Raw genomic sequence first — 27,271 nt, 5'->3', positions numbered from 1 at the left:
GATAAACAGGCGGATACCTTAAAATCTACATTGAGCAAGAGATAGTTATAAATGATCACCAAAATATTATTTAACAGAATTTTACTTGATTGTCTCTGAAAAGAGCGAAGAAAAAAGTCGTTTGAAGAAGTGAACTGCACCTTATCCTCTTATTTTCGTACACTGTTCCTTACCATCAGACAAAAAACTGTGTAATTTAAAATTACGACTTTTAATCGGGTCCAGACTAACCATGATGGAAATATATATTGAAATTTTACTTCTGATCAGAAAAATAGCTCACAACTATTTGAATAATTAGGAACAAAATACCATATTTGCTAATCGCACTATTCCTTATCCCGTGTTTACCGGAGGAGTTTCCATCGATTCAAATCCCATGACCAGCATTCCAGACAAATTACAGCACTGTTTCCAAAGTTAAAGGTACCGATAGTTAGAAAAAACAGTATAGCAGGTTGATAGCCATGTCTCATGGTCTAGAAACCCTTGAAAAAGATAAAAAATAAGAAAAACTCACATTTTCAGTTTTGGCCGCCATTTTGTTTCGGTGGTAAGGAGTAGATCGAATACCCCCCTTGAGTGAACACTGGTTAAGTCTTATTTTTTATTTCATTTTCAACAAAATTTAAGATGTAACTAACACTAAATCTCTAGAAAAACAAGGTCCGTACCCCTAGACATTCCCTTTCTCACCCTGTAACACTGACAAAAGCAAATCATTCAGTATCATGGCTGCGTGCATGTTGTTTGTTTAGTGTTAACTTTCTTGTTTTACATGTTCATATGTTTTGTTGGATTAACTCCATTTAACCTTATTATGAGAACTTATTTAGCTTGTGTCATGTGTTGTTTGAAATGCTTTCTTTTTTCTACTTTATACTTGTTAACTGGAACGCCTCTGTGAACTGGGCTGTTATGGACCTTTTCCCAGTGCATATAGCTATGTTGACTCACAGAAATTAGCCGGAAGCTTTTGTTGGCAAATATATTTCCAGACCCTGTAGAATGTGTGTTATCTGAAGTGAAAAAGGTTATAAATGCATCAATCTGACTAAAGTACATATCCTATTACGCTACTCTTAGGATCTGAACACGAGCTATTGATAGCCTCGTTCTGACGACCCTTACGCTAGCCAATCAAAAGCTAACTTACAACATTCTGCAAGCTTAAAAAAGTCTTGGTTTTTGATATCTACAATTCTTATATCGTAAGAGGTCAGATAGCCGGTTAGCTCAGTCGGTAAGGCACTTGCTCTGTTAGCAATGGGTCCCAGTTTCGAACCTTGGACTGACTGCAAATTTTTCTTACTCTTTGACATTCGAACAAGCCGCCTGATTGGCTCAAATAAAAATAGCAATATTGGAAATCCAAAATATACAGAAGACGAATGTGAATGGGTCGTTGTCAGATCTTCGTTTAGAAGATCAAGTACTTTAGTCAGATTGTAAATGCATTTAAATGACAGGAACCATTATCTTATTTTTGTTAAATCTAGGCCTAGAGACTGCCAAAAAGGTATTTTGGAAAGATCAGAACTCGGTGAAGGTGGGACGACAGGGGTTTACAGGCATACCATTTGTTGTCCTTGGACAGATAAAAAACTAAAGTTGTGTTCCTTGAATAGATCAGTGTCAACGCCTTTGAATTTTATATTTAGATACCGTAATAATTCTATTTATAGCCCATGCTCTAATAAACGCCCAGTCCCGACTTTTTGTAAAAAACCCGGCCTTTTTTAAGAAAAAAATCAAAAATACGATGTTATCTAATAAGCGCCCATACTATGAATCTTAGAAAATAATCCTACCTTTTATCAGTTAAACAGCGAGTTTTCTTATTTCCCTTCTGATGTAAGAGCGTACATCACTTTTCTTGTCTTTAATTCCGTATATTTTATATGAACACAGTATTTCAATGCCCGCTCCTTGCACGGACAATAGCACTATCACTGTGTTCGTTTTCAGGTTCTAATATGCATGTCAGTATAGTTCCGAAAGGATGATTAATTTTATGAACATGATAAACTTTTATGGCTGCTTTAACTGAAACTAACACACATGCCGCCATATCATATATACATGTAATGTGTATTGACCCAGGTAAACATGTGCTAATGCAAAGGCGCGCGCTTTTCGTAATTACGTAACGTCACTAGTCTGACATTTTGAGACAGGGTCCCGCAAGGGAAATTTAATCAATACTGGATTCAAGGTGCTTTGATCAAAAACAATAGGGTGTTTTTTAAATTTGCTTGAAAATGACAGAATCACGAACAAAAATACTTAATACTATATTCACGACAGAATAAATTAAATTTAATCATGTATCTTGTGAGTTTAGCTTGGCCGGTTATAGTACCGATATAGTACGGCCGTTATCGATTTTTGTACGACTATCACATCATTACTTTTTTATAGTCACCGGTACATTTGAAAATAAATATTACATCAAGATTTTGAATGTTTGCTGGTGATTTGTCTCTATTATTCGCCCATCCCCAACTTTTGAGCCGACCGTGTTTCTAATAAACGCCCGGGCTATAAATAGAATTATTACGGGTATATAGATTACGGAATTCGTATCCATGGTAACATTAATTTAATTCAAGAAATCACTATTTTCTACTGAAATTTAGAGCAATAGTTTAGTATATAATTACCGAATTATCAATGGAAACTGAAAAATAGATATTACAGATCAAACAGCCCAATTTTTATTTGAAAATGGTCGTGATAAGTAACCTTTCACCCAATTATATTCCTAATAACATCAGCTACCATAATCCATTTTCTTACGTTCCGCGTAACTTTTCAATATAACTACATAAAAGCCGCAAAATATTGATCATTATTCAGTGCGAAAGACTCATAAAAATATTTCGGCAAATATGCTGTTTAAAAATAGTTCAAATAAAAATTGCTCAGAATTACATACTTTCAAGATAAAAGCTATTAACTTTGCGTTAATATTTTGTAGCGTTTCTGTGGTAATTTTATTCATTATTTCAGCATCAGATCAGAGACAGGTTAATGATTGTTTTCAGAAGAATAAATATACAAACACATTTAGTTTGTCGTAAACGTTGTCGTAAATCGTCACGTTAGCTTCCGGTTGGGCATGCGCACATACAAATATTTAGGTATACTACCTACTTAAATGTCATGTTTTTAGTGGTAGTACAAATTTGTACTGTCACAGCGGCTAGTTATACATTTATCGTGCACTATTTTTAACATAAAGCACAATCCTTATTACTCAGAAACATGCTTATTTCATGTTACTGTGAGGCACTGTGTTCTCTTTTTTAAATATAAAATTTGGTTCAATACAACTTTAAGAAATACGTAAATGCACAAACTCCTAAATGTTATACACAATATATACTTTATACTTTATAGTTATGACTATCTGAGAATTTTATTGAAAGTATAACAGTTTTAACTTATATTGTATAAGCCAAACTAGTAATGTGAGTTGGTGCCTTGTAACATGTTTCTTTTAATGAACTTTCTTTTTTATGATCAAGTACGATATGCTGTCAGCTTCAGTCTTTGCCTTGTGTTCCCTTTCTAGTCTTTAAAATGATAGATTTATTGATCCAATTTCTTAATCAGAACATTTATATTTAGTTATTATAAATAACTGCATTTTGTTTGTGTCTAAAATTATATCAAATTAAAGACGATCAGACAAACAGGAAACTTTGGTTTCAACATTGATAGTTCCTTTGCATTGTACAGCCTTAGAGTAACTGCGTTTGTCTGTGCTATCAATGTTCACTTCATCTGCAATATGTTATTTACTTGAACATTATTCATTCTTACCATACGCTTATATCTGGTAAGTTTCGTCATTTACCTTTGTCTACTATGTGAATAAACTTACTTTTCTAGCTCATACTTTAACACGTCGGCTTTGTCTTTCTGTTCTATCCTACAAAAGAAAAAAATGTATAACAAGAGGAAGTACTTATTTCATGTTTAGACTAGTTGTCTATCAAAACACATTTAATAATTTCCTTCATGACTGAAGTCACGTTAAAGCAAGTAAGAAGAGACTGACAAACTTCCTTGTTAAAAACTTGCACTAAACTAATCTTTATATAGGACATCATGTCCATTTATTTCTTAATACTGTTTCACTTTTCTTAAACTTTTACATATCTCCTCTATTTATTAATTAAACAAATCTTATTTCTGCTGCTGAAATGTATTAAAATAGATTTGCAAGGCTGGCCGCATCAGACTATTCTTTTACGTATTGAAAACTTTGAAAATCTCCCTGTGAGTGAAAAAATGTCCATAATGTATTCTGAAATGCACAATATTGGGAAAAAAGTTGACCAGTGCCTTATGTTACAAAATAAAGTATTTAACATTCAGGAACAATTGAATGTGCGAGAAGATCGTTTGACATTGTTAGAGTATAAATCTATTGATTTGGAGGCACGCAGCAGAAGAAACAATCTGATATTTGGGGGGATACAAGAATCTAAATTTGAACATTGTGAAAGAACTATTTGCCAATTCCTCAAGGAGCATCTAGGTTTTGATTCTTGCCCACCCATTCCTAGAGCGCACAGACTGGGCAGATTTAAAAGAGGTTCTACTAGGCCTATTATTGTTTAATTTCTAGACTCTAGAGATACAGAATATGTTATTTCAAAAGCCAATACACTGAGGGGTACAGATTACAATATCAATCGTGACTTCTCCCCAGAAATTGTACAAGCTAGGAAAGTGCTGTGGCCTAAATACAAGAAACTTAGAGCAGATTATCCTGAAAGTAAATAGGGCATCATTTATCCTGCCAAAATCATTATGGATGGCAAAACTGTAGCCGATATGTTCCAAAATGGAACCTCATCATGCATGGCAATCGCGTTGACATTGAAAAAACAGTGGTTTCTAATATCCCTCCCACGCAATCTCGCAATTCTCGTGCGCGCACAGATACACAGTCGATGAACAACCGGCCAAGCGCTAATCAAACGCAGGAGCGTAGCCCTGTTGGGTCTCCACCAAGCAGCCGCCATGTGCCTCGGCGACTACAGTCGCAATCTCCTCGTCATCTTGGACCGCGTAATCACGCTCCAGATTCAAAAGCGGTGAATAAAACTTTCCAGTTAAATCAAGCTCTTATGGTAACAATAGAAATAATAATAACAATAATAATAATAATAAATCGTGGCTCGGTCCAAAATGCAATAAAGCTAGGAATAACTAGCATGATGCCAAAAGTAGTTATCGCTCAAACCCAACTGATATTAATAAAACACGGCTGCGCGATGCTAGTAAGCTATACAAAAGAACAATGGATTTCTATATTAAGAAAGATAAACAAAGTAAATCTACGAAGTTGCGAAATTTGAGCGAAAAAAATCCAAAGAAATATTGGAGGTTCCTTAACAGCCTAAAACCTAAAATAAGAACAAATAACCCACCGGATATTACTGAATTTTATGACCATTTTAAAAATGTAAATATAAACACGATTCTTGACCAAAATACCTTTGAGTTTGAGGAAAATATGTATCCTTTAAACTCTAATATTCAATTAAATTCCCAAATTACCGAAGCAGAAATACTTAAATGTATACAAAGTCTTAATAACGGTAAAGCACCAAGCCCTTCCGACAATATAAGAAACGAATATATTAAGAGTACCAAGGAGATTTTGCTGCCTATTTATGCAAAACTGTTCAACTGTTCAACTTTTATCCCAAATGCATGGCTCGAAGGAACAATTATTCCCATTTTTTAAAATAAAGGCCAGCCAAACAACCCAAACAATTACCGCCCTATTATAATTCTAAGCTGTTTAGGAAAGTTATTCACTTCAGTTTTCAACAACAGGCTAACGAAATATCTCGAGGACAATATTCTAAATGAAAACCAGGCCGGTTTCAGGAAAAGTTACGCCTGTTCAGATCATATATTTACATTATATTCTTTAATTGAAATGCTTAAAAAGAAGAAAGAAAAACTTTTTCGTGCGTTTGTGGACTTTTCTCAAGCATTTGATAAGGTATGGCGCGTTGGACTCTGGCATAAAATGCTTCAAAATTCTACAAATAGTAGATTTTTCAACATTATAAATAATATGTAGTAAAGTATCAAATCGTGTGTTATGCACAACGGATCTGTCTCTGCCTCGTTCATTTCCGAAATTGGGGTTAGGCAGGGTGAAAATTTGTCCCCTGTGCTCTTTTCCATGTACCTAAACGACCTTCAAACATATTTGCAGAATAGTGGCACTGTTGGAGTAGAATTATTCGATCCACAAAATCTAACACTATGGCTTAAACTCTTAGTTCTACTCTATGCAGATGACTCCATTCTTATCTCGAATTCACCCACTGACCTTCAAAATTTATTGAATGCATTTAATGATTATTGCACAAACTGGCATTTAAAAGTTAATTTAAACAAAACCAAAATAGTTGTTTTTGGAGCTCGACAAGTAGGAAATTTCAGTTTTCATTTAGGTAACGAGAATCTCGAGATAACAGATAATTACCACTATCTAGGAGTAACATTCTCTTGCAGTGGCTCCTTTCTTAAAGCCAGGAGGCATGTAGTACAACAAGCAACTAAAGCAATGTACCTATTATTTACTAAGTCAAATAATTCAGATTTACCAATAGACCTGATTATCAAACTATACTGAACAGCAGAAGAAACTATCCAGTTTTAAAACTGGGGTATTTTTTTATTTAAAAACTTTAATTTATAAATCACTTGTGTTTTTCATATCATTTTACACTTGAAGAACTTCATGTGTAAAATTTTGAAAAATCAATCAACCGTGAAGTCAGTAGTCCCACAATAGCCGTTTTGCACGAAATTCACATGCGCCTGTAATTAACAATTTTCTTTGTGAAATTTTATTGTCATTGGAAATATTGATAATTGTCTAAATCGAAAAACAGCATAAAGTTTCAAAAATATTGTTGGTTGCACCGCACGACTGAATCAAATTTAGCGCGAGCGCCTAATTGGGATGTTACAATGCAACTGACGCGCAGAACATATAGCCTTTCAAACGGCTATTGTGGGACTACTGACTTCACGGTTGATTGATTTTTAAAAAATTATCAGGTGAAGAGCTTCAAGTGTAATTTTGGTTTGAAAAATTATTTTTTTATTTCAAAATATACCAGTTATACATCTGGCTAATTTCTTTTGCTGTTCAGTATATTTGACCATACCGTTTTACCAGTTTTAACGTACGGTTCAGAAATATTCGGATTCGAAAATTTAGATCTGTTAGAAAAAGTCCACAACGAGTTTTTACGCAAAAAAACTAAATCCCGAAAATCTACGCCCTTGTATATGTTAATCGGCGAACTTGGTCGATTTCCGATATCAGTCATTGTAAAATCTCGAATGATATCGTTCTGGAATCGTCTACTTACCGGGAAAGAAAATAAAATATCTTCGCAAATTTATAGATACATGATCAACGAGCCTTACTATGAATTTAAGTGGTAACTAAAATAAAAGAAATTTTGAATTCTGTCGGGCGGCCGGAACTTTGGCAGAATCAATCACAAATTAGTCACGCGTTTATCCATAAAGAAATAAAACAAACATTAATTGACCAGTATAAACAGTCATGGCATGCGCAGCTTTGTCAATCGAACAAAGGTCTCATTTACAAAAGTTTAAGGAAGATTGTAATTTTGAAGAATACTTTCGAATTCTACATAGCCAAGAATCACATACTCTGTTCAAATTCAGAACGGCAAATCATAAATTCCCTGTAGAAGTTGGGCGCTACGACAGCACCCCTTTTCATGAAAGGAAATGTACCCTGTGCCCTGCGGACCAAGTTGGTACCGAACAACACTATCTATTACATTGTATTTTTTCCAGCAAAAAAGAGAACAGTTTCTACAAAGTGTAACGTAAAATCATAGACGCGACATTACACTTAAATCACTACCTTGATGTAATAACTTACTTGTATTGAGAAATCTTGTTAAATTTGTTGATTTTATGATGAAACATTTTAAAAGATAATCCCAATGCCTCCAATTTGAACATATTACAATTAATATACCTACGTAGCAAATTATACACTAAATAGCTTCTTCTAAAAAAAATACAATTTATAGAGATGGTAACTAAAAAACTCAAACTCATCTTTACATATTTTTTTCAGTGTGAAATGCTGGCTAAGTGCACCAATTTACTAAATATATTTATGGTTTTCCTCCTCTCCATGTAGAAATAGAAATATTTAATACTTAAAAAAATGACTTCCTCAAAATATCTGAGGCAAAATGGACAACTCTTGTATTGACCGTTTTTCAATGATTTTAGGATTTTCCCCAATTATAGTCTATATCAAAAGTCTCCACAGTTAAATAAATTCAATAGAGTATAGTGTAATTTTAGTCTACTTTCACCACTCTGAAAGAGCCTATACTGAACCTCCTTTTGTCTTTTGATAAAGTCAAATTCCAAGACAATCCAAGAGTCTAGAACTCATGAAAAAAATCTGATTGAAAGAGAATGACATGCTCTTTATCATAAGCTTACCAAAACCATACCAAAAATTTACCCGAAAGAAGTTATTAAAGATTTTATAATGTAAACAAACCACTACACCAATTTACCATCAGTATTTTCCACTCATGAATTCACCACTCAATTCAGTTGATAATTGTTGATATAATTGTAAATGAGAGGCCCCAACAAAAATATTTTTTTTCAAGTTATGTAAACAGTTTAAGTTGTAAATTGTGAAAATTTACTTATAAAATAACTGTCAGTGTAAGCCATGAGAAAAGTGTGCATGTTGCATATTGAATCAACGTATTACTTAATTGTAGATAACAATTATAGGAGTACTTATGGCCAGTTTGTTTTTCAACTATTAAGTAAAGACTTAAGCTCCGACTTAAGTCGTGTCGGATATATTTACAACGCTTAAGTCAGCACGTGAATAACGGGGCTCGACAAAAGTTAAACCTTCGATTGGATTTTTTCTGCTTTGAGCGGTGTCAGCAGTGGCTTATCTTTCTATTGTTTTTTTTAAACCAGGGGCATAGGTGGTTTAAGAAAAGATGGAGGCGGAATATTTAGACATGGATTTAAATTTTCAACTTGAAGTTAAACTGAAATGTTGAGAAGGGAAGGAATGATACGGGACTGAGCAAACCCTTTCGTTATGAACGACGATTTGGACTTTTGGATATATTTCGTTTCAGTAAAGCTAGTATTAGAGATGTTTTACTTTATAAAAAACTTAAACCACCGGCGATGCAAAAGCTCTATTTTTATTAGCAAAGTCGAGCTAAAATGTAACAGATTCAACTCTTCAATTTTAACTTTACTAAATTCGCTACGTTTGTACACGTTTCAAAATATACGTGCAATCATAAATATATAAGTGCATGTAATTAATCATAATTACATGTAACGCAAAAATATGTAGTTGAACATATATATATGGATACGCACGTCTATTTTTCTATGATTTCTATGAGAATTTCTTTTCTGATAGTAGTAAATCATCAAAGTAACACGTTTTATATATGTAAAAATACAACGAAACGGTCCGATGACTGTATCTACATGTTCAGAGTGTGTGACCAAGGCTTAGCTAATACATCGCAAATATACCCGCCGAGTATTAGTAAAAATCCGTTAGAAAACAAGGTTGAGCGATGGCTTAACTAATACTAGTTTAAGCCTTTCTTAGTGCTAGAGTTGAAAAACTGGCCATTAGTGTTTTGGGGCTGAAATTAACTTGTTCCAGAAGTTGACCATTCGAGATTTAATGATTATTTCAATAGGGTAGCGTCCAATTAAGAAATTTAAATAAATGTAGGTCATATTTTGTCAGCCTGATCAGTTGTTGGAAAAAGGACCTATCTTATTTTTCTTTCACTTTTGACCAATGTTTTATGTTGGCTTCAGTTTATTGGTCAATTCAGAGTTGTTCCCCTTAGATTTTCTTGGATAGGTACCATCTCTACAATTTACATAAACATAACTCCAACATATGAACTACTGACATATGTAAATTGTCTTACCTACCATGGAATTAGTCCATAATACTGCTATTTTTTTCCAGATATTTCTTGAAATATCCTTGGTATTGCATTTGTCAACACGTAGAGATGGTACCTATCCAGGAAAATCTAAGAGGAACAACTCTTTAGTTACCATCTCTACAGCACGTGTCTGTTTCATTAATCTAGTTTATGAATGACAATCCTTTGAGCTGTAAGACACGGAACTTGATTTAAATACACGGTATTCACGTGCAAAGTGGTCAATTCTCCCTACCCATTTTATTTATAATTAAAACTCTAAAGTACTCCCCATGTACTTAAATTAACGATGTTAATGATTGCTAAATATCAATTGTTTTTCCCCCGTATATCTCTAGAGTTCTAAGTAATTAAACGATCGAATTACTACAAAAGTGCATAATTACTAGTATTGGTAATGTTTGCTATTTATAATACTGCCTAAATTAATGAATGACATTCCTTTGAGTTGTAAAACTGTCTACGCATGAAATACTCGATATTCACATGCAGCACCGATCAATTCTCCTAACTCATTTATAAAATAAAAAACCCATCCCGTTATTTAAACTGGATATAAATATAAATATTTTCAAAACTGTTCTATGTTTAAAATGTTTCCTTTTTCTAGAGTTTTTATTATCATTGATATTATATTTCATTATTTCTCGAAGCGAAGTGATATAATGAAAGTGCATATCAAGCGCTCTTTAGCATTGCCCTTAACCCACCCCAAATAGACATCCATTTTAGATATTAAATCTTTTTGTCAAAAAGTAAACTAAATGTAATTTGGTTTTTGGTTTTCCTTACCGTCTAATATTAAATGTACCCCTGCTCGCCATCAGTAATATTGAGTGTATGTTCATTTTACTCAACGTTGAAATTCTTGTTACAGGTTATCTGATTTTTATTTGTATTTGTATTTTTACCTGTACCGGAACCATTCAAATTTTTGTGTTATATCAACATTGTTTTATATTCCCCTTGTTGTACTGAAAAATGCCTGGGCGAAATAAAAGATATGTTCTGTTCTTCTGTTCTGTTTCATTTCCATCAAACTCACAGGAATACATCTTGTAAAAAGTAGTCTATGTATACTATATATTGTTCTTTTTCCAATTTCAAGTACTGAAATAAGTACACTGTGGTCTGAAAAAATGGTATCTTTAGAAAGATAGTTTTAATATTTCATTTCTATTGAAACAAATCTCGTATATACCAATAAAGGTCTACAATATATGCTTATTAAACGACAGTGGGGGCCTGAAGTGGCTGTTAGCACGACTAAACCTATATTTGCATGAAAACGTGTCAATATAGGTTTAGGAGTCCTAATAACCACGAAAGAAACGCCATTGTCGTTTAGTGATTTCTTTATTTTATACCTTAAAGTGACTAACCCACACATCGTGATATGAGATTTAAAAAAAATCAAACTTTTCCTATATTCACCTTTATGTCACATATTTGATGTTATAACAATGTATTTTCCATCGCATTCTGTTGAAAATCGTTGTTTTCCTGATAAATTTAAAATAAAAGTATTCGTCTGCCATTTCTGATAGAGTTTCCCCATGTATAAAAAAACGGAATTCCGTTCAGGGAGCACCTGGCAACATCACGTGACAGTGAGAGAAAGACCATCGTCGTGATAATCAATACAGCGCACACGTAGCTGGCGCTCAGTAACAAAATGACAGTAAGAAATCTGGGTAAAGAAATTGGATATTTAATGGCGAATTTTCTAATATACGGTCTTGCATGCGATGTAAATCATCGTTAGGGTATTTTCAACAGCTTATAGACAAACTGTCAGGGAATGGGACCACTTATTATACATGGATTTAAAGGAAATTTTAATGTTTTTTAAATGCATTTATTGCAAAGTGAGGATTGACAGGGTGTGATAATCAATTCTGTACGTATGATATCAAGGGAGAAATGCCGTTAGCGACCATGATAAACAACACACACATCTTCAGCCAGGGAATATGACACCACTTATTGTACATCATGTTAAAGGTATCTATATTGTCTTTCAGATGCATTTAGGCCCAAATTCATACCTTGGGATAAATAGGATATACACACATGTATTATTCAATCTTCTTCTTTAAGTATTTTTGCAGAACGCCGTTCGGAGCACTTTTGAACAGCCCATAGACCCCCTTTTAGGTAATGTGACACCGCTTGTTATACATTATTTGAAAGGTATTTATACTGTCTTTCAAATACATTAATGCTCAAGTTCATATCTTGGATATAAACTACGTAGATCATTTAATCTTCTACCGTAAGTATTGGGTGAGGAATGCCGTTCGGAGCATTTTGAACATTCCATAGACACTTTCATGGAATGTGACACCACTTGCCATACATCATTTTAAAGGTATAAATATCTCCTTTCAAATGCGTTTATGCGCAATGTGCTTTCTTGGGGATGAAATTGGCATATAATTAAATCTTCCACAATAAGTCTTATTGGAGAATGCCCGGAACCCTTTAAAATAGCCCACAGACCATCTTCCAGGGAAAGTGACACCTCTTGTTATGCATCTTTTTAAAGGTATTTATACTGTCTTTGAAAAGCATTAAGGCTCATGTTCCTATTTGTGTGATAAATTAGGTAGATCATGCAAACTTATACCGTTAATATTAAGGAGAAAAAGCCATTCAGAACATTTTGACCCTCTGTCAGGGAATGTGACACCACTTTTCATACATGATTTTGAAGGTATTTACATTTCTTTCAAACGCATTTACGCGGAAAATCCTATCTTGAGGATAAATAGTGTGTATTGTTAAATCTTGTACCTTAATCATTCTTTGAAAAACGTCGTTCGGAACATTTTGAGCAGCCAACAGGCCCTCTTCCAGGGAATGTGACACCGCTTGCTTTACATCATTTTACAAGTACAATGTATTTATATTGTCTTTCAGACGCATTGAGGCTCATGTGCCTACCTTGCGGATTAATTAAGTATATCATTCAATTTTTCACCTTAAATCTTCTTGGAGAAAGCCATTTTGAACACTTCTGAACATCCCGCAGACCCTCTTTCAGGGAATGTGATACCATTTGCATTACATCATTTTAGAAGTATTTATATTGTCTTTCAGATGCATTCAAACTATCGTTTCTATCTTGGAAATCAATAGGGTAGATGATTCAATCTTGCTTTTTAAGTAATGAGGAAGGAAGGCCGTTCTGCGTACATTGAACAGTCCACAGATACTTTCTCAGGGAATGTGACATCACTTGCCATACATAATTTTAAATGTATTTATATCTCCTTTCAAATGCATTAATGCCCAATGTGCGATCTTGGGTATGAATATGGAAGATCATTCAGTCTTCTACGTTACGTCTTCTTGGAGATCGTCGGTCGTAGCACTTATGAAGATCCCACAGACCCTCTTTCAGGGAATGTGACTCCACTGACCATACATCATTTTAGAGGTATTTACATTGTCTTTCGATCAAATTTAGTCTCATGTTTTTTATCTTGGGGATCAAATGGGTATTTCATTAAATCTTTTGTCTTAAGTCTTCTTGGAAAAGGCCGTTAGGAGCGCTATTGAACAGCATAAAGACAATCTTTCAGGGAATATGACGACACTTGTTATACATTATTTTAAAGGTACCAATACTGTCTTTCAAATGTATTAAGTACAGGTTCCTATCTATGGGATGAATACGTTAGATCTTTCAACATAAACTCCTTTAACATGATGTACAGTCAATGGTGTCATATTCCCTGGCATAAGATTTGTGTGCTGTTTATCATGGTCGCTAACGGCATTTTTCTCTTGATACCATACGTACAAAATTGTTTATTACACCATATCCATCCTCAAAGTACGCACTTTGAATTACATGCATTTAAAAACATTAAAATGTATAATAAATGGTGTCACATTCCCTGACATTTTTCTTCTATAAACTGTTAAAAATACCCTAACAATGATTTACATTGCATGCAAGACCGTATCTTTGAAAATTCGCCGTTAATACCCAATTTCTTTACCCAGAATTCTTACTGTGGGTAGCCATTTTGTTACTGTGTGCCAGCTACGTGTGCGCTCTGCCCACGTGTTGAAAGTGTCTAAACTCATTCTATATTTATCAATGTTTACAAAATAAACCGTTGCAACGGTTTATAAAAGTGCATGAGAAAAACTGCGAAAACTCAAATGTTCCCGTAATTCTGGAAACTAGAAACTGATCAACCATTAAGTTTCATGTAAATATATAAAACCGTGACGGAATTTTGCCTTTTGGTGATTAATTATTTTAAAAATCACAAATCGCAATGTGTGGGTTAGTCGCTTTAACCCAATAACGATTACTCGATTGTTTGAGTGAGTTAATATTATAAAATATCGACGTGAACGATTTTTTTATCTTGACGACACGAGGTAAATGAGGTAAAATGATGTATCCGATCCCTGGCGGTCCAAAAACCGGTTATTGTACCAGCCCCCAGTGATTTGGTCTGTGTTACTGGATTCTACTATATTATGCAGCATGGTTAATATTTATGGTAGGGTATATAATAATGCTTAATACTTTATACAGATATTTGTGCAAATAAAATCTGCGAACTGTTAACTATATCTACAAGATTATATTCATACACTTATATATCATAAGTAAATTATGAACTGCACATTTTATTACAAAATTGATCAAAGTATGATATTGGTGTAAATAATTCCACCATTTTATTGAAAGGATTGAAAAGAGCAGCGTTTAGTCCAAAATAAATGTATTCTAGTTTTAATGATTATTTGTAAAGGGTAATGCTCACTGTAATCATATAACATATACAAGGGTGTGCTTTTCTGCAATGTGTGCTTTTTCGAAGGAAGTCAGTCTGTAGTAAGATATCAAGATTTCATAGCGTAATCTCCGACACCTGCAATCTCTACACTTCAAAGCTAGTCGTTAAAAAGGGCAACATTCTTTGATTAAAAAACTCAAATTGAAAGTTAGTAGGCTTATCTAAACTGTATTTATGTTAGGTGCCTAATGTTACAACGCAATTAAGCCGTAACCTGTCATATTCATGTTTAGTTTGTCTAAATGTACTATAGTTAATATTGCTAGCTTTGAATAAACTTTCTATATTATAATATAAATATCAAAACTTTTGTCATTGAAAATAGATAGGGTGTTCGGTGCATGTCAACTTTATATACAAACATATTTTCGGTATCTATGACATTAATCTCGGTCTCAAAGACTTACATATAACGTCCACATGAAAATGTTTGGTAATATTAGAACCAAAACCGTCTGAACCAGTGCAGATGTAAGTTCCAGAGTCCCCTATTGACGCATGTGGTTGGCGGTATACTGACGCAAGAAATACATGCATAGAAACATTCAGTGCCGTTATATAGAATGATTCACTTTTTCTATTTTGATGTTTAATACCTCTAAGTTACAAAAGATAATAGGAAAGGGTAGATTTCTCGGCAGCACAGGGCACCAAAAACACAGCCCCAGAGCCGCGCATTTACATAGTAGGCCCACAACAAGAAGAATCTGTAATGGAAAAATATTTCAGACGGGTTGCTTCAAACATCCAACAAGTACATATTAAATTATGCTAAATATTGATGGAAGGGAAGGAAACGGCAAAAGGGTGGGGCTGGGGGGAAAGAAATCCGAAGGGGAAAGTTGAACAAGGACGAATATACAAGGGAATGCCATGTTCTTTAAAAACAGTCGCACTACAACGTAAACTACAATAGCGCAGACATTCATGTACCAAAGATAAACACACAACTACGGTCAACTAAATAAGATAGAAAAACGAACAATTAACACATAAGAAAACAGTAGGGCACCGTTATAGACTCACAAGCATACAAACGCACCTACACACGTAGTAAAAACAATCAAGTACCGTATTGGGATTCGGCTGCCAAAACAAAGGGAAGCCATGAAAACTTACTAAAATTAAAGGGGGAGGGGATGCAAAAAGTAGCGTAAATGCAAGGGAAAAGAGAGGGCAATTGGGGGAGTGGGGTGGAGGAAAAAACGCTTACAACAAAAAAGAAAACATACGCAACAGACAATACAATACAGACAAAACAACCAGTTGAAAATAGGGGCACCGCCTTGGGACGGTCAGTAACCTAAATAAAGGAAACTGGGGGGGGGGGAGGTTTAAACGCGTTTAGGGCATGCCGACCTCTCACTTACCCTATTATCAACAAGTTAACAACACAATGTAAATAAAATCCCCGCTGAGAAAGGCTCTAACATTAGTGCAAAAGTAGCAGATAAATAAAGCAAAACGTAAAATTAAGGTAAATTTAAAGTACAATTACACAAATGTACTCAACAACTTGTCTGAAGTCAAAGCAACAAGAGCCTTACTTTTAAGGACACGACCAAGAAAACTGTAAGATAAAAATCAACTCCCTCCGTCCGTTATACAGATCAGCTCACGCGGAAAACCCATTTTCCGTTTTTCCTCGAAGGAAAAATCTTGCATAGCGAGGAATTCCTCCGAGTACTGCCTAATTCTGACTCGGAGTACCGACTGTTATAGTTTTATTACTTTAGCGGAATTTCGTCGAGTCACTCCGAGAAATTACTTGACGGAACTCCGAGACGAAATATACAGGTAACACTATAATGATTTCCGGTATTTTATGGCCACTCCGCGCGACTCCGAGTCTGTAATAAACAATAAATCGGTCATTTCGAGTGCCGCGAGAGGATTTGACGAAACTTCGAGGCAGTATTTCCTTACTTGGACGAATTGTTTTTACATAATTAGCTTGTTCTTTCAATTGAATGTATGAAACTGTTGTGAATTTTGATCTTGAAATAGTTTCTGACCATGCGAATTAGATTAAGAAGTATATTTATGTATAATAAATTAAATTATTAATCATACGAAATTAAACAAACTTTCAAATCACCACCGTTAAAGGCAAGTGATTTGTTAAATTTTGATATTTAAATAATTTCTGAATTTGTGAATCAAATTTAGGAAAAAAGTCGTGTAATAATTTATGCACCAAATTAAGAATAATTTATAAATAGATAAACTTTAAAATAACACCCGCTAAAAGTAAATTGTTCGGTATGATATTGAAATACATGCGAACTAGATTTAGAAGTAAATTTATGTAGAACGGACTAAATCATTAATCACATATTATAATTAAACAAATTTCCAAATGAGCGCCGTTGAAAGAAACTGCTGTGTTAAATTTTGATATAGAAATAATTTCTGACTTTGCGAATTTAATTTAGAAAAAAAGTCATGAACATGCACTAAATTATGAATAATTTATAACTAGATAAACGTTAAAAATACGCCCGCTAGAAAAGTAAATTGTTAAGTATTATGAATTATATAAAACTAAACAAAATTTCAAATAACTGCTGTTAAAAATAGTGATTTGTTAAATATTATATTGAAATAGTTTCTGACAGTGCAAATTAGATTTAGAAATAAAATGGATTAAATTAGAAACTATATAAGACCAGATAAACGTTAAGATAATGGCCGTGAAAGAAAAGTGACCTTTATTAATTAATGAAAGTTATAGGAAAAATGATTAATTTTCATTATGAAAATGGGTTTTCTTTAATTAATTCATTTGGAAGGAATTATAACTAGGATAAAAAATACTACTGCCCTATCCACTCAAAAAGTGATAAAATATCATAAGTAAACAGTCAAAAAAAGGTTTACTTTAAAGTAAGATAAAAATTCTACAGTATTATTTTTATTTACAAATACTGTGTTATTTCGCTTATCAATATGTAATATATAATCATCCTGCTTCGAGTAATCTGAAATCTGTCCTCGAAGTTACTCGAAGGCCCATTTAAATTTGTATAGGTAATTAATTATTCGTCTCGGAGTCACTTGAAAAAAATTCCGTCAAGTGACTCGGAAACAAAAGAAACCGATATAGGTGTGTATTCCGCTAATTGGATTTCATCTCGAGTCACTTCGAGGATTTCCTTCAAGTGACTTCGCATAAATACTCGGAGTCAGATAGCGAAATTTCTTGACGGAAAATTGCTGACTCGAAGAAACTTCGAGTCAGAGCCTTGGTACTCGTTTTCTCCATCCTCCGAGGATCGAGTAGAATGGGTTTTCCGCGTGAGCTGATCTGTATGTAGGAATTAGGAGAAAAGCATCATGGAGTCCTACACTTTATTAGTCATCGCACCACAAATAGGAAAGCGTAGCAATTAAGTGTAGAGGGGTCAATCAATAACCATGCACTGTGCTTCACGATTTTCGTATCGTATCCTCTTTTGATAAACATTTTAGCCAATTTTACAAACATTTGATTAAAATAAGGGGTATGTTTAACTATAATTTTAAAATCTACATCTCCATAGTATTCCGGGTGTGTAAGTCCAAGTTTAAAATGTGTTTTAAGGGTCGTATTGTATTTTTCTAATAGTTCAGACGATCTGTAGTAAAATTTACTAAAAGCTTTCCGTAGCTTATAATAACGGTAACCTTGTTGTAACAATTTCTTGGTGATATGAAGATTTCTGTCATTAAAATCATCTTTCTTTGAGCAAGCTCTTGCAAAACGAATAAGCTGTGAAATATAGACACCGTATGGTGTTGCTCGAGGGACATATCCATCAAGATGGGGAAAGTTGACAATTTCAAAATTAAAAACGCATGTTACATCAATGTAAAGAATATGAAAGTAGAAACGTTAGTGGTAATTATAAATATCAGAAATCATTTCAATTGATCAGATACATAGTTGCAGAGCGTTTCTTTAAACTTTATTTCTAGAAGCTTCTAGAATTCCTGTAAGTGCTATATGTAATGTAAATATTCAAACCTTTGATATTTTCATGTTTGAATCCGCATCCATTTAATTTTGACCAATACAGTGTAGGTGGATGCAGCCCAGATATGCTGCAGTTCAACGTTAGTTCACTACCGACAGGTACTTTCAAAAATGTTTCTTTTGGTCCATTAAGAGTGAGCTGTACTAGAGGTGAAAAAGATTGAAAACAAAATTAATAATGTTTATAACATATTACATTTGACAGAACACGTCTCTTAAATATCTAAAGCTGACTTCAAATCATTTGCCCTCATCGATGTGGGTTCGAGCCTCACTCGGGGCGTTGAATTCTTCATGTGAGGAAGCCATCCAGCTGGCTTATGGAAGGTCGGCGGTTCTACCCAGGTGCCCGCTTGTGATGAAATAATGCACGGAGGGCACCTGGGGTCTTCCTCCACCATTAAAGCTGGAAAGTCGCCATATGACCTATCATGTGTCGGTGCCACGTTAAATCCAAAAATGAAAAAAAAATCTAAAATATTTCTTACATGTTCATGTCCAATTATTGTTATTAAACATCCTCTACTAGACAAAATAAAAATATTTCGATTGCAATATCATGGTTCATTAATAAGCTGACATTACACGTGTTTAGGAGTTATCTTCGCAATGAGCACCAGAAGGTCTTCCCTTTTGAAGAAGTTGAAATAAAAGTAGAACAGTTATATAAAAACGATAACATATACATGTAGTTCAAAGTAACCATATACTTACAGGTAGTTTCACACAGCTCTCCCGTAAATCCCTTCGGGCATTCGCAAAGAAACTGGGACTCATGGGAAAAACAGATTCCTCTTACACAAGGGTTACTTGTGCAGGGATCAATACCTAACAATGATAAGTGAAATGATAAGAAGTAAAATAAAACAATACATTTAAGACCGTGAATAGCAAGCAGGGCAGTAATACGGTTTTAACGGCAGTGGCAGCTTAGAAGATGATAACGATATACAGGACATAATTATATTCCAAAAATAGGTCTCCATTTGCATTTTACGAAAGCCACACAAGTTTGCACTAGACAATTTCAACAATTTCACTTTGAACAGATGTTTTTAGTTGGAACACTTCGCTTTAAATATGTTTATTGGAAAGTTCTACTTTTGTGCCTATTTCGTCCAAAAATAATCGTCCTTTTTACATTACTGTTTCTAAAAATAGTTCACCATTTCATTTCAGATTATACTTCTGGTTTTAGTTTTACCTTAAATTGCTTGGTTCTTGGTTTATGATAATTAGTTAGCTGTTTGAAATTTATTTAGAAGGCTGTTTGTAGCAGTGTAGATAGTGTTTTTATTTTTAAGTGATTATATCAGGTCTTGCTGGAATGATTTGATGCAACTTTTAATTATAAAATATTTATTCCCACTTCTTATGAAACTGAAATTATTCAAGATTATCTGTTTTCCACATTATTCACTTTAGTTGTCCTTTTCATAATATGCAAACCACATATCCTCATACAGTCCTGTTACCTACCATTCTGACACCTGTCACCATCAAATCCTGCACGACATTGACACAAGAACTGGTTAATGCCATCTTTACAGAATCCTCCATTTAGGCACGGCTGGGAAATGCATTCATCTACATCTGTAAGAAGTTTGTTTCAACATACAAGCTTCTGATCAATATTGGATTTCACTCTGGTAATGAATTATGTTGAGAAGTGTCTATTGGTAACTTTATCAAAATATTGCTTTGTATGAATTTGATTGAACAAATATTGTTAATGGAATTAAATGTCATTTTGTAGTAGGTAAAATATCGCTATTCTTAAAAGATATTGCAAGATGCATATGCATGTGGCAAGATGTTTTCAATCATTCTATGACTACAATTAACATTCTTGTTGGATTTATTTATCTCACCAGTTTCGCAAAGTTTTCCAACAAATCCATTCGAGCAGTTACACGTAAAATAACCAATATTATCCACACATACACCACCATTTAGACAAGGCTGCGATTGGCACTCGTTGATACCTGAAATAATAAATGCTAGAGACACTAGGGCGGAGTATACATGTTCTATGTTCATGAAAGCTGAATTCGTTGATATTTTTCTTTTCCTTTCGTAGCATGCCATCATCTGTATATATCATAAAATTTCCTTTAAGTCGCGACAGTGTTTCACCTTTTATCTCATGTATAGGCGCAATCAAATTGAGTATTTTTCTCTTTTGCGTGGCTGCGTCTCATGCTTCCAAAAGATCGTTCTCAAAACTTTTATTGTTGAAATCAACCCTAAATCGTCATTCGAGCTAAGTATTTGCATAAAAGAATTACATCTGATTTATCGAAATGAAAATTTTACACTACATGACATGAGACAACGTCTTTTGATAGAACAAGTACTTACTACTTTCACACTTCTTTCCTGTATACCCAGTGGGGCATAAACAATGATACTTTGGTGCATGATGGAAACAAGTTCCTCTTAGACACGGATTTGAGCTACACGGATCCAGAACTGAAATACAGACGTGAAACATATGCAAGGGAAATTGTATATATGGTGCCAAGAAAGGTCAGATCATCAAAGAAAAAGATCAGTACTGTATAGAAATTTCGTAAAATGGTTTTAAAAGCACCGTGGAGTAGATAACATATTGTGGAAATTTCTACGCCGATTAAGACTGGACGATCTTACCAAGACGCATGATGAAATATTTTAAATTTGCAAGTCAAATATCCACCATACAGTATTTTTTTTGATACATTCTTTTATCATTTTAAATAGACTCTCGAATTGATTAAATTTATAACAATGTCAAATATTTTGGTATTAGGTAACACATGTTACTGCTGTGTAACCGGAATGAGGCTGACAATCTTGCTGTCGTAACGTGACATATTTGGACTTCATGACAAATAGCTCTCAAATCTCAGCCCAAATTCTTACACAATCTCTTTCCTCTAGAGGTATGGATAAGTTTGATAATCTTCGTCGTGTGCTTGGTGATGTTCCTCAGAATGAATGCACTAGCATCTCTATGGTCATTTAGTATATACGTTTGCGGTTCTGTGTGTTTATGACACAAGGCACATGTCATTCACAGCACGTTACTCTGCGGTTATACTTACGTATATAATGGAATTACTCGGCAGTGTGTAATTTATAATAGCAAACAGGATCGGGACTAAACAGTGAGGTTTCACTTCAATGAGCCAGTTTAAACTCCAGGGTTGGTGCAGCTGACTGTTCCAGAGGCGTATACTGTTGAGTTCACTTTTCGTGTATGTTTGCATCTGTGTCAAAAATGTTTCACTTACCTATTTCACAATTACGGCCTGTATGACCAGGATAACAAGTGCAAGTATAATTGTTCCCTTCATCAACACAAGATGCTCCGTTTTTGCAAGGATTCGGAACACAGTCGCCTATATCTTAGCATTTAAAAAGGTAAAATAAACATATCTTTAACAGAAACACTGATACAGTTAACACAAAGACGTTATAAAGCAAATTCTAATAAGAAAGGAAAGATCATGAAAAATAATGCTGGATAGGCAGAATTTTTTTATAAATTTTATTATATGTATAATTGCAAAATATGAACAAATCGGGACATGTTATATATGAAACGCGAATATATATCATGACCAAAATAATTGTTTTGTTCAGTTGTCTGTTTTTTACTTTGTTTGTTTTTAGTGTTCAAAAACAAAGAAGTGTTAAATGTGTCCTTGGAGCGCACTAGTAATTTCTTTTGTCTTTGTTCACTTCAAAGGTTTTACTTACCTATGTCACAGTCACGGCCGGTGTATCCAAGGTTACAGGTGCACGTATAATTGTTGACCTGATCAACACAAGTTGCACCGTTTTGGCAAGGATTAGGACTGCAGTCGTCGATGTCTGAACAACAGAGAGGGATGATAATCGTTCAAACAGTGATTAAATCAGTATATTATAATCAACAATTTAACAGTCAAAGCAAATAGCAGTACACAATATATGAATCCGTCATGCTTGATAAAGCATAGCGGCAACATAAACATACGCATTTTAGACAGATGCATTTGATTTCTTATACATGTAGTCTGAACTATCACACTGATTCCTTAATGTATTTTTTTAAGTCTTCAGGGGGCATTATGGCAGACTTAAGTTAATGTTTGTCGTAAGGTTTTTTTAAAAGTTGAATGAATAACAGATATGAGCAAACGACCTTACTTTAGGTTTTATAGCGAAGTTATAGTGTCCGCTTTAGGTATGAGAGGTTATTATGCGAGTCCCGATCAAGGCTAAAATACTTTCAGTATCTTATAAACATATGCTGTACAGATGACAATTTACTTCGTTTTGTCACAAGAGCGCATTTAAATCATAAGAGTAACTTTTCAGTTTCAATTCTGGAGGGACATTATTTCCATCACGGGTGGGAATGTAGTTAGGATCATTGACCTTCAATATGCTGAAACATCGGCAAGTGAAACGAAGTCAGCGGCCTTAATTGATCCGCCACAGTCATCAATGTCTGCACATTTTTTATTAGGCAATAACACCGTTAAAATGATCACCACAAAACGATGCTAAATGTGTAAACAGATGCGATTACTGCAATTCTTATGGAGGGAAGGGGTTATATGAGGCATCGCCTTTTTACAAAATTGAGTATCTGAAACCAAAACAGATGTAAAAATATGCCAGTAGACATGATAATTAGTTCATTTTTATAAAATAGGCTTGCAATCAAACTAATAAAATCTGTAAAAAGATCCTTATTTGATTTACACAATTCAAAGCTATATCAGACATTGTACAATTCAGTTGTGTTCGAAGTAATAAAAACAGTTATAAGAATATAGTATGACAGGACAACTTATACCTGTTTTACATTCGTTGCCTGTGAAACCAGACATGCAGAGACAAGATGTTTTTGGAGGGTTTGATCTAAAATCAGCCAGACATTTCCCACCATGCTCACATGTGACTCCGCGGCACGGTGATATAACTGAAAAGAAATTAAATTGATTGTATAGTATTTTTCTTGCCATTTGAAAAACGTTAAGACTTGCAAACACCACAGAAAGTCATAAAATTAACAGTATTTAGTATACGCAAAACAGAAAAAACCTACATCAAAACGAATGTTTTTACCTTCCTTTTGGGTGTCGTTCACTACTTTGATTGTGTAGCACCTTTTCTCACCCTTCTTCCTTTGAAGAGAAAAATCGTTAATATCATTTGTTCATTTAGAACAAACATTTATATAGAAATGCTATTTTAGAAATAAAGCTTCACTAATTTAAACCTAAACTTCATCAAATACAACATAAAAATCTTTCAGAGTATTATTATTATTATTATACCAGATTTATATAGCGCCCTTTTCATGATCAATTTCACGTTCAAAGGCGCTTTACATAGTTCAAATGCAGCCGGCGCATAATTCATCCTCTACTAGTACAGACACAGAGCGATCTGACCAGAGGGACAGAGTGAGACAAAGCCCCCACAACAGAGAGATCAGAAATCAGATACAGGCTTGTCCGGCTAACTTAGCCTAGCTCGTTGCGAATAGACAGCCTGGTTCTTTAACGTGCCCAGTGTATAGCACTGATACACGCAAGGATTGCCTGGGTTCCTGGCCAGTACACCTCTAGTTGGGTGGGGAACACTGAAAAGCGTTTCTGAAAATTCCCGAGTAGCTGCCACTGAGCTATCCGTCCACCATATTCAAATTGAATATACACATATATTTGTAGTACAGTAAATACTGAATTATGCAATAGTCTACCATGTAAAAAAAAGATAAATATCAAACAGGGAATGCCATGTTCCAAAGATGCAGTTTCCCAGAAACGAAACTCACAGCACGCATATGTGCATGCACGCACGCACACATTCGCACAATGTTTATTATTAATGTATACTACACTTGATGTTAAATATTATTTGATGACCTTATACAATTTAATCATAAATAAAGAAATGTTTAAAAGTACTAGAGGGTTTGATTATCAAATATGGATAAGACCCTGTCCAGATAAATTTCAATAATGCATCTCTCAAAATATATCAAAATATAATAGCGTTAAAGTAGGAATATTTTGTAATACTTAAAAATAAAAAGCGCTGTATATTCGGCACTTCCACCTAATAAGGGCTTACATTCAAGAACTTTAGCGCTTAGGTGAAAAAGGGGCATAATGGTAAATGAATAACAGATGTGAACAATTATTTCTGTAACAGATGATGTTGTTAATGGCACAGATATGTACAGTATAACCGCGCATTAGCAAAATGTTCATAGTTCAAAACGGGCATAATATTAAAAACATTTACTCCAGAGTTATGAAACTAGCCATGTGAGGTCAATTAATAATACCAAATATGTGTGGAGAATCTGGGAACATTGGGTCAAGTAGTTCCTATGAAACATGTTGACAAGCAAACATTTTTATGTTTAGAAGGGGTATATTTTAACAAAATAAAAGCCAGAGTTATGTACCTTGCCCTGAGAGATTATCTCATAATGCCGAAGACATGCGTAAAGTACAAAAGCATTAGACCAGGTATTTTAGAGAAACCTGCTTACATGCTAAACGTCTGTGACGCCGACGCCGGCAAAATTTGAAAACAATTGCTCTACTATTCAAAACATAGTCGAACTAAAGATATTAATTGATCTAAATTGTTAGTCAGACAATTGTACTGCAGTTATCATCGCGCTTACATTTTCTACCGTCGTCTCTAATGATTTAACATGCTTTATTATTGTATTTGCGTTGAATTTGACATGCAGTTTAGTTAAGGGCAAGCCACTTGTATTTTGCGGCATTTCGACACCATAGTATATACATTTGTAGTTGTATTATGTGGTTTCGTGAAAATAGTTGATAATCTAGACTAAAGTATTAATGGCTTGAAAATACAGCGTCGTTATGGAATCATGAGACTTGTGTTTAGAAATCTGTTGTAGTTGTGTTATGTAAATTACCCTGGTAATGCTACTTGAAGACATAGGATATGTTCGCCGTCGACTGCTGGAGGAACGTAAGATACATCTGTAGTACATTCCGTGGCTTGTCTTTTACCATCAAAGATATGTACGCCTTGAACTGGACTGCGGCTTGTTTCAGTCAAAGCTGGACTGTAATATCAATAAAACAAAAATGCAAATATTTATTTACGTGTTTCCTTATAAAATGGTTTCCGCTAATATCAAACTTGAATATCTAACTTCTGTGCAATTGTTGACATATATGCAAACACAGTTTTTTTAAAGAACTTTTGTTAACAAAAATGTAATGTTATCAGACATATAAATGATGAAAATAGGATTATTATTTACCATCTCCCAACGAATCCGAAGTTATCTCCTGCGGTGAAATGCATATCAAAATGGCAAGCCTTGTTGACCACACACAGAACAGTTGAATCAGTTGTAATTGTTGGAGAAAGAAAATATGGCTTTGTCTGTGAAACAAAGGGAGATGGATGGATACTTCTGCGAAAAAGGTGAACTTAAATATCAAGTTTTTTACATTTAAGGATCTCAGTTCTTTAAAGAGACTTTCACATAAAACTTGTCTTGGACTTTTTCTGGACTTCTGTTTCTCTCTCTATTGGCTAATAGTATACATTCTTTAATTATAGTAACAAAAACTTCTGATGCTCTCAATCGTGCAAAAATATAAACGAAGTTCTGAGAAAATCACAAGTTTTCCACGTTACTCATATATATTATTCTTTAAATTTCCGAAAACTATCGTACTGATATGCTATATTTATTATGCTATACTTAAATAGCACCCGTTTCATGTCAAACACTAAAGGGTGCCACTATATTATCTACCATGGCAGATTTATAGCTATTTGACCAAAAGGACAGAATGCGACACAATCCCAAGAACAAAAACTGGGAGAAAATTAGATACAGACATGTCCGGCTTACATAGTCTAGTTTTTGTGAACAGACAGTCTGTTTCTTTGACATATTCAGCGTAGAGCTTCGATGCACGAAAAGCCCCTTTTCATGTGGAAGCCAGTTCTGGCTTCTTTGTTGGGTAGGGGACACATTTTAGACCTTTTAAGGTACCTGGACCGGGATTCAGACCTCTGGACTGACAGTCAAGCGTGTTACAACTAGATCACCGCAGGATTTAATAAAATGTCAGAAATGATATACCTTGTCCGTCTTTTCAATAGCTTTGCCTAAAACAAATAAAAAGTTAGAATTTTGTTAAAAACTCATTAGGATTGAGTTATGAAAGTGCTCACATTTGTATAAATTCAGTAAGTTTCAATATCAGACAGAAATAGTGAGAATTTAATTCTCATCTAAAATACTTCTGAAACTAATTTATAATGAAGCAGTTCATTTGCATGGCAATAAATAGAAAAAAAGGAAA

General features: G+C 34.2%; 1 protein-coding gene across 1 annotated transcript; it reads right to left on the bottom strand.

The window, feature by feature from the left end:
• Window positions 1–1,015: 1,015 nt before the first annotated feature.
• Window positions 1,016–27,068, bottom strand: LOC128556101 (fibropellin-1-like). Its single transcript, XM_053540005.1, has 15 exons — window positions 27,049–27,068; window positions 26,212–26,336; window positions 25,858–26,010; window positions 24,015–24,073; window positions 23,743–23,868; window positions 22,656–22,769; window positions 22,187–22,300; window positions 21,273–21,383; window positions 20,783–20,896; window positions 20,391–20,504; window positions 19,626–19,739; window positions 18,903–19,055; window positions 4,997–5,141; window positions 3,890–3,937; window positions 1,016–1,019 (listed from the first exon to the last, which is right to left on the bottom strand). The coding sequence occupies exons 2-15, from the start codon at window positions 26,253–26,255 to the stop codon at window positions 1,016–1,018; spliced, it is 1,413 nt and encodes a 470-aa protein (XP_053395980.1). The 5' UTR covers window positions 26,256–26,336; window positions 27,049–27,068.
• Between the last annotated feature and the right edge of the window lie 203 nt (window positions 27,069–27,271).

Source organism: Mercenaria mercenaria, chromosome 4, assembly GCF_021730395.1.
Source record: "Mercenaria mercenaria strain notata chromosome 4, MADL_Memer_1, whole genome shotgun sequence".
Lineage (NCBI taxonomy): Eukaryota > Metazoa > Mollusca > Bivalvia > Venerida > Veneridae > Mercenaria > Mercenaria mercenaria.
This window is presented reverse-complemented; position numbering and strand designations above follow the sequence as displayed.